At 37.5% G+C, this 17,101-nt stretch overlaps 1 protein-coding gene and 1 non-coding gene across 6 annotated transcripts in view; one reads left to right on the top strand and one right to left on the bottom strand.

Moving 5' to 3' along the window:
- The window catches only part of TARS3 (threonyl-tRNA synthetase 3), a 78,007-nt gene that overhangs the window by 31,044 nt on the left and 29,862 nt on the right, over positions 1 to 17,101 (bottom strand). For all 5 annotated transcript variants that reach the window (XR_004184977.1, XM_021940922.2, XM_031668288.1 and 2 more), the window contains exons 11-12: positions 10,624 to 10,790; positions 8,794 to 8,956 (exon numbers count right to left, since the gene is read on the bottom strand). Coding sequence is in view for 4 of the 5 variants with exons in the window: in XM_021940922.2 (XP_021796614.2) it covers positions 8,794 to 8,956; positions 10,624 to 10,790 (330 nt within the window). In the remaining variant the exon portion in view is untranslated. The remainder of the gene's footprint in view (positions 1 to 8,793; positions 8,957 to 10,623; positions 10,791 to 17,101) is intronic.
- On the top strand, positions 8,218 to 8,317 carry LOC116276268. Its single transcript, XR_004185691.1, has one exon. It is a non-coding gene; the product is annotated as a small nucleolar RNA U13 (small nucleolar RNA).

Below are 17,101 nucleotides of genomic sequence, written 5' to 3'. Positions count from 1 at the left end.
TTAAAGGTAATGCATCATTTCTCTCTCATTTCTTGCAAGCTTTTTCTTTGTCTTTAGTTTTCAGTTTACTATGATGTATCTTGGTGTAGGTTTCTTTCAATCTATTCTGAACAGTGTCTTGAATCTGTAGATGCTTTTGCCAAATTTGGCAAGTTGTCAGCTATTATTTCTTTGAGTACTTTTTCACTCCCACCTTCAGTCTCCTCTCCTTTCAACATTATGATGATATGAATGTCAGATATCTTGTCATATCCTACTGTTCTCAGGCTCTGCCCTTTTCTCTTCCAGTCTGTTTTCTCTCTGTTTTTCAGATTGGGTAATTTCTGTTCTTGTCTTCAAGTCTGTCTTTACCATTCTGCTTATGAATCTATTCACTGAATATTATATTTCTCAGTTCAAAATTACCATTTGGTTCTTCTTTATATCTTCTATTTCTTTCCTGAGATTTTCTGTTTATTTGCTGACTTTGTAATTTTTGTTTGTTTCAAGTGTGTTAGTAATTGCTCATTAGTTAGTAATTGCATTTTTATGGTGGTTGCTTTAAAATATCTGTCAGACAATTGTAACATCTTTGTTATCTCAGTGTTACTGTTCATAGATTGCCTTTTTAAATTCAAGTTGAGATTTTTCTTGTTCTTAGCATGATGAGTGATTTTCAATTTCTTAAACCTGGACATTTTGGGTTTTATAATAAGCCTCTGGATCTTAAATGTTGTTTTAGCTGACTTCCACTGATGCTCTTCCAGCAGGGGGAAGACAGTACTGGCCAGTTACTGTCAAGTGGGAAAAGCAGTCCAAGCTTTTGGAAAGGAAGTAAGGGGAGAGGAGTTCCTCATTACTTCTGGGTTGCATGGCTGTTCTAGCTCCCCCTCCATGGCCATTACTGCACATAGAATGCATGGCCTCATGACCAATGGGCAGTGAAAAAGTCTTATCTTTCCACTAGATGTCTTCTGATACTACTCAAGCAGGAGTGGAAGAGGCACCTCATTACTTCCAGGGGACGGTGAAAGTCCAAGCTCCCCTACATAGTCTTCACTGACACTGCTGGGTTGGGGGAGGGGAATGGGATATCCTGTTAATGCAGGAGTAAAAGTCCCAGCTTCCTACTAAGCCTTCTCTTACCCATTCCAACAGGTGTTGGGGTACTTATTTAGAGCCTGGTGAGAGTTAAAATATAAGCTCCTCAATCAGCCTTTGCTGGCATATAAAGGGCCACAGTTTTTTTCTGTGGTGTCTGGCTAAAAAAAAGTTTTAGATATTGTCTAAAACTTTTCTGTCTTTCTAGGTTGCCCCTTTCCCAGTCCTTTGGCTACAGCAAGCAGACTTCTGTTGGCCTATTTTATCTATGCCTGTTGGCATTTGTTGGTTGCCAAGTCTGGAATATATGTGGCAAAAAAAAAAAAAAAAAAAAAAAAAAAAACACCTAAGAAACTCACTATCATGTTGTTTCTTAGGTCCTGATGTCCATAGCCAGTGTGCCTTTGTTCTCACCACATTTCAGAGTCTCGTGTTTGTTTTATATATACTATCCAAGGTTTTTACTTGTACTTAGAGGGAAGGATAGGGAAAGCACCTACTTCATCTGCCCCAAAGCAGGTCTTTGTTGCTCATTGTTTAACTGGGTTGTCTGTTTTCTTATTGAGGTTTGAATATTCATTAAGTATTCTGGATTTAAGTCCTTTATTTGATATATGCCTCACAAATATTTTCTCCCAGTCTGTGACCTGTCTTTCCTGTGTCTGATCAGTATCTTTTGAAGAGCAGAAGTTTTAAATTTTGGGGAATCCAATTTATCAACTTTTTTCTTTTATGGATTGCCCTTTGGTGTCATATCTGAGAAATCATCACCTATCACCTAATCGCAAAGATTTTCCCCAATTTTTATTCTAGAAGTTTTGTTTTGTATTTTTAGGTTTTACATTTAGGCCTGTGATTCATCTTAATTTTTTCATATGGTATAAGGTATGAATCCTCATACCTCATGTTTTGCATATGGATACACAATCATTCCAGCATCATTTGTTGAAAATATTATCTTGCCTCCATTTTATTGCCTTTGAATCTTAATTAAAAATCAGTTGTCCATATATTTGTGTCTATTTCTAGACTCTGTTTTGCTGATTTATTTGTCTATCTAGACCAGCATGATTACTGTAGTTTCTAATAATTCTTGAAATCAAGCATAGTAAGCCTTCCAAATTTGTTTTTATTTTTCAAAGTTCTTTTGGCTATTCTAGGTTCTTGTGATTTCTATACGAATTTTAGAATCAGCATGTCAACTCTTACAGAGAAAAAAAAGTCTGCTTGGGTATTGACTGGGATTGTACTGACTTTATAGATTAATTTGGGGATAATTGATATTTTAATAATATTTAGTCTTCCAACCCATGAACAAGGTATATTTCATTTATTTAGGCCTTCATTTTTTTTTATTATACTTTAATTTCTACGGTACATGTGCACAACGTGCAGGTTTGTTACATATGTATACATGTGCCATGTTGGTGTGCTGCACCCACTAACTTGTTATTTACATTAGGTATATTTCCTAAAGCTGTCCCTCCCACCTCCTCCCACCCCACAACAGGCCCCGGTGTGTGATGTTCCCTTTCCTGTGTCCAAGTGTTCTCATTGTTCAATTCCCACCTATGAGTGAGAACATGCGTTGTTTGGTTATTTGTCCTTGCAACAGTTTGCTGAGAATGATGGTTTCCAGCTGCATCCATGTCCCTGCAAAGGACATGAACTCATCCTTTTTTATGGCTGCGTAGTATTCCATGGTATATATGTGCCACATTTTCTTAATCCAGCCTGTCACTGATGGACATTGGGGTTGGTTTCAAGTCTTTGCTATCGTGAATAGCACCGCAATAAACAAACGTGTGTATGTGTCTTTATAGCAGCATGATTTATAATCCTTTGGTATACACCCAGTAATGGGATGGCTGGGTCAAATGGTATTTCTAGTTCTAGATCCTTGAGGAATCACCACCCTTGTCTTCCACAATGGTTGAACTAGTTTACAGTCCCACCCACAGTGTAAAAGTGTTCCTATTTCTCCATATCCTCTCTAGCACCTGTTGTTTCCTGACTTTTTAATGTTCGCCATTCTAACTGGTGTGAGATGGTATCTCATTGTGGTTTTGATTTTCATTTCTGATGGCCAGTGATGATGAGCATTTTTTCATGTGTCTGTAGGCTGCATAAATGTCTTCTTTCAAGAAGTGTCTGTTCATATCCTTCACCCACTTTTTGAGGGGGTTGTTTTTTTCTTGTAAATTTGTTTGAGTTCTTTGTAGATTCTGGATATTAGCTCTTTGTCAGATGAGAAGACTGCAAAAATTTTTTCCCATTCTGTAGGTTGCCTGTTCACTCCGATGGTAGTTTCTTTTGCTGTGCAGAAGCTTTTCAGTTTAATTAGAACCCATTTGTCAATTTTGGCTTTTGTTGCCATTGCTTTTGGTGTTTTGGACATGAAGTCGTTGCCCATGACTATGTCCTGAATGGTATTGCCTAGGTTTTCTTCTAGGGTTTTTATGGTTTTAGGTCTTTCATTTAAGTCTTTAATCCATCTTGAATTAATTTTTGTATAAGGTGTAAGGAAGGGATCCAGTTTCAGCTTTCTACATACGGCTAGCCAGTTTTCCCAGCACCATTTATTAAATAGGGAATCCTTTTCCCATTTCTTGTTTTTGTCAGGTTTGTCAAAGATCAGAAGGTTGTAGATGTGTGGTATTATTTCTGAGGGCTCTGTTCTGTTCCATTGGTCTAGATCTCTATTTTGGTACCAGTACCATGCTGTTTTGGTTACTGTAGCCTTGTAGTAGAGTTTGAAGTCAGGTAGTGTGATGCCTCCAGCTTTGTTCTTTTGGCTTATGATTACTTGGCAATGTGGGCTCTTTTTTGGTTCCATAAGAACTTTAAAGTAGTTTTTTCCAATTCTGTGAAGAAAGTCATTGGTATCTTGATGGGGATGGCATCGAATCTATAAATTACCTTGGGCAGTATGGCCATTTTCATGATATTGATTCTTTCTACCCATGAGCATGGAATGCTCTTCCATTTGTTTGTGTCCTCTTTTATTTTATTCGGCAGTGGTTTGTAGTCCTCCTTGAAAAGGCCCTTCACATCCCTTGTAAGTTGGATTCCTAGGCATTTTATTCTCTTTGAAGCAATTGTGAATGGGAGTTCACTCATGATTTGGCTCTCTGTTTGTCTGTTACTGGTGTATAAGAATGCTTGTGATTTTTGCACACTGATTTTGTATCCTGAGACTTTGCTGAAGTTCCTTATCAGCTTAAGGAGATTTTGGGCTGAGACGATGGGGTTTTCTAGATATACAATCACGCCACCTGCAAACAGGGACAATTTGACTTCCTCTTTTCTTAATTGAATACTCTTTATTTCTTTCTCTTGCCTGATTGCCCTGGCCAGAACTTCCAACACTATGTTGAATAGGAGTAGTGAGAGAGGGCATCCCTGTCTTGGGCCAGTTTTCAAAGGGAATGCTTCCAGTTTTTGCCCATTCAGTATGATAATGGCTGTGAGTTTGTCATAAATAGCTCTTATTATTTTGAGATATGTCCCATCAATACCGAATTTATTGAGAGGTTTTAGCATGAAGGGCTGTTGAATTTTGTCAAAGGTTTTTTTCTGCATCTATTGAGATAATCATGTGGTTTTTGTCTTTGGTTCTGTTTATATGCTGGATTACATTTATTGATTTGCAGATGTTGAACCAGCCTTACATCCCAGGGATGAAGCCCACTTGATCATGGTGGATAAGCTTTTTGATGTGCTGCTGGATTCAGTTTGCCAGTATTTTATTGAGAATTTTTGCATCGATGTTCATCAGGGATATTGGTCTAAAATTATCTTCTTTTGTTGTGTCTCTCCCAGGCTTTGAAGGCCATTACATAATGGTAAAGCAATCAATTCAACAAGAAGAGCTAACTATCCTAAATATATATATATGCACCCAACACGGGAGCACCCAGATTCATAAAGCAAGTCCTTAGAGACCTACAAAGAGACTTAGACTTCCACACAATAATAATGGGAGACTTTAATACCCCACTGTCAACATTAGACAGATCAATAAGACAGAAACTTAAAAAGGATATCCAGGAATTGAAGTCAGCTCTGCACCAAGCGGACCTACTAGACATCTACAAAACTCTCCACCCCAAATCAACAGAATATACATTCTTCTCAGCACCACATTGCACTTATTCCAAAATTGACCACATAGTTGGAAGTAAAGCACTCCTCAGCAAATATAAAAGAACAGAAATTACAACAAACTGTCTCTCAGACCACAGGGCAATCAAACTAGAACTCAGGAGTAAGAAACTCACTCAAAATCACTCAACTACATGGAAACTGAACAACCTGCTCCTGAATGACTACTGGGTACATAACAAAATGAAGGCAGAAATAAAGATAGTCTTTGAAACCAATGAGAACAAAGATACAACATACCAGAATCTCTGGGACACATTTAAAGCAGTGTGTAGAGGGAAATATATAGCACTAAATGCCCATAAGAGAAAGCAGGAAAGATCTAAAATTGACACCCTGACATCACAATTAAAAGAACTAGAGAAGCAAGAGCAAACACATTCAAAAGCGAGCAGAAGGCAAGAAATAACTAAGATCAGAGCAGAACTGAAGGAGATAGAGACACAAAAAACCCTTCAAAAAATCAATGAATCCAGGAGCTGGTTTTCTGAAAAGATCAACAAAATTGATAGACCTCTAGCAAGACTAATAAAGAAGAAAAGAGAAGAATCAAATAGATGCAATAAAAAATGATAAAAGGGATATCACCACTGATCCCACAGAAATACAAACTACCATCAGAGAATACTATAAACATCTCTTCACAAATAAACTACAAAATCTAGAAGAAATAGATCAATTCATGGACACATACACCCTCTGAAGACTAAACCAGGAAAAAATTGAATCTCTGAATAGACCAATAACAGGCTCTGAAATTGAAGCAATAATTAATATCCTACCAACCAAAAAAATCCAGGACCAGACAGATTCACAGCTGAATTCTACCAGAGGTAAAAGGAGGAGCCGGTATCATTCCTTCTGAAACTACTCCAATCAATAGAAAAAGAGGGAATCCTCCCTAACTCATTTTATGAGGCCAGTATTTAGGCCTTCTTTAAATTTATCTCAGCAATGTCTTAAAGTTTTCACTGTATAGGTTGTGTACCTATGTATTACCAGCTTGGGCTGCCAGAATGAAAAACCATAGGCTGTGTGGCTTAAATAAGAAGAATTCATTCTTCACAGTTCTGCAGGCTGGGAGATCCAAGATCAATGTGCCAGCTGATTCAATTCCTTGGTGAGGGCTTTCTTCCCAGTTTGCTGATAGCTGACTTCTCACTGTGTCCTCACATGGCAGAGACAAAAAGGAAGCCTCTGGTATCTCCTTAAAAGGGCACTAATCCTATCATGAGGGCTCCATCCTCATGATCTCATCTATACCTAATTACTTCCCACAAGCCCCATTTCCAAACACCATCACACTGGGGGTTAGGACTTCAACATATAAATTTTGGGAGTCACAACTCAGTCCACAGCAACATATTTGTCAGTTTTATCCCAAAGTATTATCATGTTTTGTGATGCTATTATAAATTGTTTCTTATTTGCAATTTCTAAGGGTTTATTGTTGTGAAATGCATATACAATTGATTTTTATATATTGATATTCCACACTACAATTTTTCTAAATTCACCTTACTTCTAATAGCTTTTTGTAGATTCCATCTAATCTCTACATAGATTATATCATTTACAAGAGTTTTAATTCTTTCCAATCTAGGTGTTTTTTATTTCTCTTTCTTAACTTACTGCATCAGAAAGTACCTGCAGTACAATGATCAGAGAAGTAATGAGAGAATCCTTACCTAATTCCTGATTTTAAGAGTAAAGCATTCAGACTTTCACTACTAAGTATGAGAACTGTAGGTTTTTCATAGAGGCCTTTTATCAGGTTAAGAAAGATCCCTTCCATTTCTAGTTTTGAGAGTTTTATCAGATATGGATGTACAATTTGGCCAAATACTTTTTCCTGCATCTACTGAGAAGATCATATGTTTTTTGTCTTTTTGTTTTCTTTTTTTTAGTTTGTGAATGTGGGGAATTACAATGATTCATTTTCTAATGTTAAACTAACTTTTCATTCCTGGGATTCAGTCCATTTGATTAACATGTCCTTCTTAAAAAATTACTAGATTTGACGACTAAAATGTTGTTTAAGTTCTTTGAGATATTCAGTAGTTTTTTTAAAATTTCTTTGTCTTATTTTTCTATCAGTGCAAGATTAGCTTCATTAGCTTCATGAGGTGGTGAAGATCTCCTCCTCTTCAATTTTCTGGAAGAATATCTCCAGATCGGTATTATTCCTTCTTTAATGTTTGGTAGAATTCACCAGTAAAACCATCTTGGCCTGGAATTTTCTGTGTAGGAAGGTTTTTAACTATTAATCAAATTTCTGTAGTAGACACAGGGCTATTCAGACGATCTACTTCTTCTTGAGTAAAGCTGAATAGTTTGTGTCCTTCAAGGATTTATCCATTTCATCTAAGCTGTCAAATGTATTAGCATAAAGTTATTCATAAAACTGCCTTATCTTTTTAATAGCTACAGAATCTGTAGTGATGACATCTGTCTTATTCCTGACATTTTTATTTGTGCCTTCTCTTTTTCCCCTCATCAGTCTGACTTCTCAGACAACCAGCTTTTGTTTTATTTATATTCTTCATTTTCTTTTTCTATTTCAATGATTTCTGCTCTGCTCCTTCTTATTTTCTTTCTTTTGCTTCCATTACATTGGGTGTAATTTGTTCTTCTTTTTCTATCTTAAGTAAAAGCTAAGTCATTGATTTTTCTTTTCTAATGCAGGTATTCACTGCTGTAAACATCCCTCTAAATACCACTTAAATGGCATCCCACAAATTTTGATGTTTTATTTCATTTGTTACATAAAATTATCTAATTTTCCTTTGGGATTTTGTGTTATCTATTTTTAATTCTATTGTGCTCAGTCAGGATTAGGGTTAAACATTTGGGTTAATTAAACATTTTGTTTTAATTGAATCCCTTTCAACTTATTGAGACTTGTTTTATGGTCCAGAATATGGTCTATCTTAGTAAATATTCTATGTACAATTTCAAAAAACAAACACTCTGATCCTTTTGTAGTTCCTAAGCGTGATGATTGGGTGTACACACTTGTAAGATGTGCCTCCCTCACACCTTGGTACAACATTAGCATATTACCCATCCAACATGAAGCACATTGGATACAACACTGGCACATTAACCATCCAACATGAAAACCAAAGAATGTATATTCTCCTGCTGTTATATAAACATCAATTAGGTCAAATTGTTTGACAGTGACCCTTTGCATGGTAATTTTAACTTGAATTAACACAAAAACTTGAAAAAGTAAATTTTAAGTTCTAGGCAATATTGAAAAACAAAACATCCAGAATTCCACCAAATCCCTTAAAATACTCCACTTAATGGAATTCAGGTTAATAAAATCACTGAAGGAAGCCAAAGAAAAAGTAACACATTTCATGTCAAGAGATGATTAACCTGTTGACCTAATTTAGAGAATCACAGCAGGTTAGAGCTGAATGAGATCTCAGAGACTAGACCAAACATCTATGTTTCAGTAACTCTGAAAGAATACAAGATGTGTTCAGGGCATCACACTGAATTTGTGACCACCATGCTTCACTCTGTGTTAGTGTTTACCTGCTCCACTGTGCAAAAGATGTGAGCATCATCCTGCTGGAAGCGCCTGACTCTGGTCAAGCCGCTGAGAGTCCCCGACAGTTCATTTCTATGCAGAACTCCAAAATCAGCAAATCTCATAGGCATTTCCCTCCAAGATCGTGGACGATGGGCAAACATTAGACTAGAAAAGATGCAGAAACACACAGCTTTTACACGGCATAGAAAGATTAAATAATTATCTAAATATAAAGAAATTACAATTAAACCTCAAAATTCATAAACTCCTTATTCCAGTTCTTAGATCACCAAGTTAAAGAAAACATTTCTTCCGGAAATTAGTGAACCTTGCATTTACATCACTGCAGCACTCTAAGAAAGAAGCTTGTCTATTATCTCTTCCCAGAAATGCTGTTCCCTTCCCTCATCCATACAGTGAATCACCATTTACTGTTTAATTCATTTCAAACGCTACTTCTTAAATGAAGCCCTCCTAGACATTTCCCTAGACAGGATTAGGCAGTTTCTCCTCAGGCTCCTGGAACACCTCAAACATGCCATCATTATGGCACTGGTCTTTTTATAACAGATTGTCTACATGCATGGCCCTGCCCACTCTGCTTATGAGCTCCATGAGGAAATGGTTTGTGTCTTAATCACCTCTGCACTTCTAGCTCTAAGCACAAAAACCACTCAGCTATGTTCTCTGTTGAATGAAAGACTTCTCTCCTGCAGAAAGCACTCCTGGCTTCCATATCCCACTGCCTCTAAGCCATCGTGGTCTTGCTTCCTTATTCTGAGGTGTAAAAAGACAAACTTAAATTCTCTACTTTCATTATAGCTAAAGTGTGAGGCTATAATTTTAAAGGATGCCTTTGAGAAAATGAGTTAAGAAGTTGTTAACGCAAGTGTTTCACAATGCAAAACACTAGCGTAGCTTCTACCTTCTGCTTAGAAAGAGAAGGTACAGAATGTTTACATGCCAGTATTCCTAAAATTAAAGTTATATGTATTTTTTACATGACATCATCATAAAGTTAAATTTCTACTTGTCTTCACTTAAAAGGGCAAAGAGCTTTCTTCAGTGTTCAGTTATCGGTTTTAATAATTATCTTCTGTGTAAATTTACTTGAAACTATGTATGTTGATAATACAAAAACTATGATTGTTGGGATTCTTTTTGTGGACAATTATGCCTATTCAATTTCAGTTGTAAAATATGTTTGTCTTACAAGATTGAATTTGCATACCAACTTTATGATAATTAGTCTTTCATAGAATCAAAGACAGCATTGATTGTAAAATATATCTTTATTTTATGTGCTACAAAGAAAGAAAATAACCTATTAATTAAATTATGACACAAGGCTAAGATGCCACCAACTATAAGATGCATTTCAACTTCAGAAATGTTGAAATGCGGAAGAAAAATGGTATCTTGGAATCAGTGAAATCCAAAAACCCATTGATTATGACCTCATTGATCTTGTTATAATCCACCCAAACAGTATGAAAGAACTAAATATTCTGCAAATATGAACATTTGAAGTGCATTACTATAAGACAAATATTACAAAACTTATAAAATTGACACATAACATTACCCTTTAATTGGCACAAAAAATGCAATGGTTACCAGCTAACATTCCATACCTGCCAAAGATCAAATATATTTTCAAAAGTAAATCCATTCTCTAGAATGAAACAACTTAGTAAAAATTAGTTATCACCACTCTTCAGATTAAAGGGATTCTTTCATTCCACAAAGCAAAATAATAATATTAAAAGCTAACTGTGACAAAGTGTGCTATGTGCTCTCATGAAAAGGTCTGCTTCACTTTTAATACTCACCAGTGACCTGGACAATTCATGGGTTTGAGGGCAAAAGTGTCCTTTTCAATCTCAAAGGTAAACATGTTCTCGCTGTAATGCTGCCAGTGGCCCGAGGCTTCCCAGAGTTTACTGTTGTACATGTTGGGAGAGAGCACCTCCGTGAAGTCACGTTTGTGATATTCCTCCTTCAAGATACATGCATTCAACATTAAAATCTGCTAGGACAGATCACAATTCCATGCAAAGTAACACTATGAGCAAATATTTTCAAATTGGGCTCATGTTCTATATTAATTCATGATTAATGTACCCTCAGTTTTAGGTGTGGTGGTTTCTGGATCTTGAAAGAAAGATTTACATATGCTCAGTATAATTTCTATTGAGTATATTTATTTTATAGCATATAACAGTATATAGTATATAATGTTTTAGTTCTTTGAAAAGTAGTAATTGAAATACAGTATATATAGAAACTCACTGTAACTATAAATTCCAAAGTCCTTCTAGATAAACAGGTTTTTTCCTTTTAAGAAGCAGAAAAAATTCATAATTTAATAAGCCTGAATGCCATGTTGCATGTTTTAATTTTGATTTATTTAGTTTTAAACAAAAATAAGAATTTTAGTGTATAACGATTTAAGCAGTTGATATCTATTAAGTTGTGAGCTGGCTTCTCTCCCTCCCTACCTATTAACAGCTTCCCTAATTGAATCACTGGAGACAGGAGAAGAGAGTTTTTTCCCAAGCAAAGATTTAATTTTATTTAAACTTTCTTTAAAAACAAAACAATTAGGTCATCTTTGTTGGGTAAATATTTTATGTACACTTTCCAAAAATGCATATTCTGCTGTTGTTTTATAAATGTCAGTTAGGTCAAATTGTTTTGACAGTATTTGATAGGGACCCTTTGCATGACAATTTTAATTTGGATGAACACAAAAACCTGAATAAGTAAGAATTCTGAGAATACTTAGATTCTCAACATTTGTAAATCACTTAATGGACATCTGGCACAAATCTAGAATGCCATATATACTTTGAGCACATTTTAAAAACTTTTCACAGCTAAAAAAACATAAAACATAACATTTTAAGATTACTAACAATGGTTTTATATAACTGAAAGGAATGTTATCTGTCATTCTTCAGCAGGGCATCTTGGCAGTCCATGGTAGACAGCTTGGGTCTCAGCCATTCAGTGAGCTGCTTTACCTACTCTTTGTTTTTACTAAATTAGAAAACGTTAACAGGTAGGGTGTGGTGGCTCATGCCTGTAATCCCAACACTTTGGGATGCTGAAGTGAGCGGATCACCTGAGGTCAGGAATTTGAGACCAGTACTTCAGCATGTGTCCTTATTTGGAAGTAGGGTCTTTATAGAGGTAATCAAATTAAAATGAGATCATTAGGGTAGATCCTAATACAATATGGCTGGTCTCTTTATAAAAAGGAGAAGTCTGGACACAGAGACAGATGCACACAAGGGGAAGACAATGTGAAGACACACAGGGAGAACATCACGTGAAGACAGAGGATGGGAATGATGCTTCAACAAGTCAAGGAACACTAAAGATGACTTCCAACCACCAATAGCTAGAAGGCAAGGAAGGATTCCCCCACGGGTTTTAGAGGGAACACAGCCTCGTCAACACCTTGATTTCACACTTCTGGCCTCCAAAACTGGGAGACAATAAATTTCCGTTGTTTTAAGTCACCTAGTTTATGGTATTTTGTTATAATACCCTAGGAAACTAATGCACCCACCAAATAAAACACTGCCCATCTGGGGTGCCGCCAGGATAAGGCAAACATGGAATGAGTGATGGAAAAAGAAGGCTCTGATGTATCAGTTTGGCCCTAGTGTCCATCTACAGAGGCTGGGGGCTGAAACAGTTACATTTAGTTACGTCTTTTCCTTGCATTCTTACATGAAGGGCACTCATGGTGGCCAATGTCACAATTCAGATTTAGGTGAAATTGAAATGACATCACATGATGATGATACATTGGCTGATGGGAGTTTGTGGGAGGAAACCAATGTCCTCAATGTCCTCCAAGCAAAAGGTAAGAATGTGCTGAGAGGCACAGGGGATGAGTCGGGCTGGTTATTCTCCATTTGCCACTGCCTGTCTCGCCTCATCTTGGCCCATTTTCCTTCCTTCTCTGCCCTGCACTGTGTCCCCCAAAGCTGACTCCTATTGGCTCCACAAAAGGCTTATTTGCTGTGATTATTATTTTATTATTTTACAAAAGATACACTTTTATTTTAAACACAATAGTATAATACGATATGCTTAAGTTATGCTTCATGTGAAAAAAAAAATAAGGTGTACAAAGAAAACCTTAACATTTTTCTCTCATTCCACCCTTTACTGCCCTGAGATAATGCTAATGGCTTGGTGTTACCGTATTTCAACCCTCTTCTACATGACTGTGCAAACACAAAACACACATACAGGATTTTGTTGTTTTTTGCTTTTATCTATAAAAAAAAAAAGGATACACTATACATTTACTCTGTAACTTCCAGTTTTCAACGGTAAGGTATACTGAACCCCCCTTCAAATTAGTATGCATAGATATATTTTTGTAGTAACTGCATAGTGCTTTATTGTGCGGACATATAAAGTATTTAACCCTTCTACGATTGAGAAACATTAGACTTTTCAGTTTTGAATACTACAAACTATTCTTCAGTAAAGTTTTCTATGTGATTTTAATTGTATATTTTAGATTCCTCTCTAAGAATATTGCTAGGAGTGTGCATTTTTTCCACATTAATATTTATTACCAGATTGCTTTAGTAGCAACTTAAACTTTCTCCATAAGTATATGATAAGTGTTTCCTCACGTTTCCTTCAGCAATGAAAATTATTTAATGGGTACCAATCTTTTTTTTTTTTTTTTGAGATGGAGTCTTGCTCTGTCACCCAGGCTGGAGTGCAGTGGCATGATCTCAGCTCACTGCAAGCTCTACCTCCTGGGTTCACACCATTCTCCTGCCTCAGCCTCCTGATTAGCTGGGACAACAGGCACCCGCCACCATGCCCAGCTAATTTTTTTGTAGAGACAGGATTTCACCGTGTTAGCCAGATGGTCTTGATCTCCTGACCTCGTGATCTGCCTGCCTCGTCTTCCCAAAGTGCTGGGATTACAGGCATGAGCCACTGCGCCCGGCTGATGGGTACCAATCTTATAAGTAGAAATATTACCTCAGCATTTATCTTTTTTTTTTTTTGAAACGAAGTGTTGCTCTGTCTCTCAGGCTGGAGAGCAGAGGTGCAATCTTGGCTCACTGCAACCTCTCCCTCCTGGGTTCAAGCAATTCTCCTGCCTCAGCCTCCCGAGTAGCTGAGATCACAAATGTGCACCACCTCGCCTGGCTAATTTTAGTATTTTTAGTAGAGACAGCGTTTCACCATGTTGGCCAGGCTGGTCTCGAACTCCTGGCTTCAGGCGATCCACCCCCATCAGCCTCCCACAGTGCTGAGATTATAAGCTTGACCCAGTATGCCCAGCCTTTTAAATTTTCAATAAATTTTGTTACATATATTTGAGATTCACAACATGATATTATAGGACACAAATAGTAAAAGGGTTACCTTTTTTGTGTGTGTGACAAGAGCAGTTAAAATCTAACAAAACTCCCTGATAAAATATAATTTTGTTAACTTTAGTTCTCATGTTCTACATGAGATCTCAAACCCTGTTGATCCTAGATATCTGCTATTTTGTATCCTTTGATCTATGTCTCCCCATATCTTCTCCCAGCCCCTGACCATGGTAAGCACTGTTTAATCCTCTGTGTACGAACCTGAGCTCTCTCCTTTTTTTAGATTCATCAGCTCCCCCGGTTCTTAGGCCTCTGCACTCAGGCTAGAATTACATCTCCAACTTTCTTGGACCCCTAGATCATGGGATTTCTTGGCCTCCATAATCACACAAGCCAATTCCTCATAATAAATTTCTTCTTATATCTCCTGTTGATTCTGTTTTTCTGGAGAATCCTGACATGCTAATATACTTTCTGTATGGTTTCTGATTGGGTTTGACCAATGGTAAGTTCAAAAGGATTCAGAGAGCAGTGGAAGAGAGAGGTCTGGATATTTCTTTCCCCTCCGTGGTTCTTCCCTGCTGTGGGTTTATTCAGGCTCTGGCTGCATTCTACAGTTACAGCTTCTGTTGAGTGGCCTCTCCTCCATGGCTTCAAGCTCTCTGTGGGTTCTGGTATTACTACTCCATTTCCACACTTCTGCAGGCCTAGTGATGGAGGGGAAGGGATTCTTGCTGTTGGTAATCCCTGGGTGATCTATCATTGCTTGTTAGTTACCTTAGCCAGGCCCTTACCTCCATAAATATTTCCTTCACTAGACTCTCTTCAGTTAAACCCTTGAAGTGCATCTTTCAGGACTTTCCCTGCAGAAGAGCTGAATGTTTTCAGGCCTGCCATGTTCACAAAGACAAGCTTGGTAAAGAAATCCACTGAATCTAAGGTTGTGTGAAGAGGAAGCAAAAAATCCCCAAGTGGGTTATTAATATAATAACAAGAGAAAAAACTCCCCTCCCCACTCCACGGTTTCAAGACATGCAACAAGTCAGGCAGATTCCAGGAAATGCAAAAGGTGTGACTGAGACGAGCTTTACAAAAGCAACCCTCATATATAGCTGGTGGGAATGCAAAACAGTAGTCATTTTGGAAAACAGTTTGGCATTTTCTTATAAACTTAAATTTACTATATCTATTCTCACACTGCTAATAAAGACATACCCACGACTCGGTAATTTATGAAGGAAAGTGGTTTAATGGACTCACAGTTCAGCATGGCTGGGGAAGCCTCACAATCATGGTGGAAGGCAAAGGAGAAGCAAAGGCACATCTTAAATGGCAGCAGCCAAAAGACTTTGTGCAGGGGAACTCCCTTTTATAAAATCATCAGATCTCAAGAGACTTATTCACTACCACGAGAACAGTATGGGGGAAACCACCACCATGATTCAATTATCTCTACCTGGCCCCACCCCTGATACTTAGGGATTATTACAATTCAAGGTGAGATTTGGGTGGGGACACAGCCAAACCCTATCACCATATGACCCTGAAATCACACTCTTAGGTATTTACTCTAGTAAAATGAAAACCTATGTTCATACAAAAAACAGTACATGAATGATAACAGAAGTTTTCATAATTGCCAAAAACTGAAAACAACCCAAATGCCCCTCAACTGTGGGATGGATATGAAGCAGGGGTATGTTCATATGATGGAATACTGTCCAGGGATAAAAGCAGAGGCCCGTGGGGACACTCAACTTGGATGCATCTCAAGGATGTTGTGCTGGGTGAAAGCAGTGTTTAAAGCTTTATAAAATTATGATTCCATTTATATGGCAATATTTTAGGGGTGGAGAAAAAAAAATCAGCAGTTCCCTGAGATCGGGGTGGGGGAGGGTTTGATTTTAAAAGGGTGGCATGAGGGAGTTTTGAGGGGTGATGGAACTGTTCTGTATCTTGATTGTTGAGGTGATAACACAGTTCTGCATGTTATCAAAAAGGCGTAAATTTTACTGCATGAGAATTTTTTTTAAAAGATTTTAATTTTAAAAAAAGGTAAGACAGGTACAGAAAGAATCAGCTGACAGATATTTTCCAGAATGCAAGAAAAAAAAATTCAAGGAGAGTCACAAAAAGATCTATTCATTCACTATCAGTTGTCCACACAGTCAGTAACCAATATACAAACAAAAGTTCACTTCCCTTTACTTAAACCTAAGTGGAAGTCATTTTACCTAAGTCAAAAACTCAGAAATCGTGGAATTTCCCTCAGTGGGAACGGTGTGCACATCCAGCCTATCCTGGCCTCCTACATCCCTTACACAGAAAAGCAGCAGTTCCAGTTCTGAGGAAAAGGATGCTTCCTGGTGGAATACAGCCATATATTCCACTGTGCTCAGCACACCATGTTTCCCCAGCACTCTGGCTACTACTGACTAGACTAGGACTCGGCACCAAGCCAAAGGCTACTGATATTGGACCAGACCACAGCCCCTGAGACAGCCCAGCTGTGACTGACAGTCTGTCCCACAAGCACACCCTCTACTGGCTGGTGACTAACAGAACCAACTGGAACCTCAGGCAGGACCTTGAGGCACATGGAGGAGGGCAGAGAGGAAAAAACACACAGGCAGATAGACTGAAAAAAATTAAGACCCAACAGTATTCTTTTCTCCAGCAACATACTTTAAATATAGAAACAGAGGCAGAAAATAAAAGGATAGGAAAAGATATATCATGCAAACACTAATGTTAAGAAAGCTGGCTTGCCTATGCCAATACCAAAATAGACTTAAAAAAAATAGTTTTATTACAAAAACTAGAATGGTGGTTACCAGAGGCTGGGGGAGGCAGGCATGGAAGTTAGTGTTTAGTGGGTACAGAGATTAAGTGTAGGATGATGACAAAGTCCTGGAGAGTTTCAGATTTGCAAGATGAAAAGAGT

The sequence above is a fragment of the Papio anubis genome, chromosome 7 (genome assembly GCF_008728515.1).
Source record: "Papio anubis isolate 15944 chromosome 7, Panubis1.0, whole genome shotgun sequence".
NCBI lineage: Eukaryota > Metazoa > Chordata > Mammalia > Primates > Cercopithecidae > Papio > Papio anubis.
This window is presented reverse-complemented; position numbering and strand designations above follow the sequence as displayed.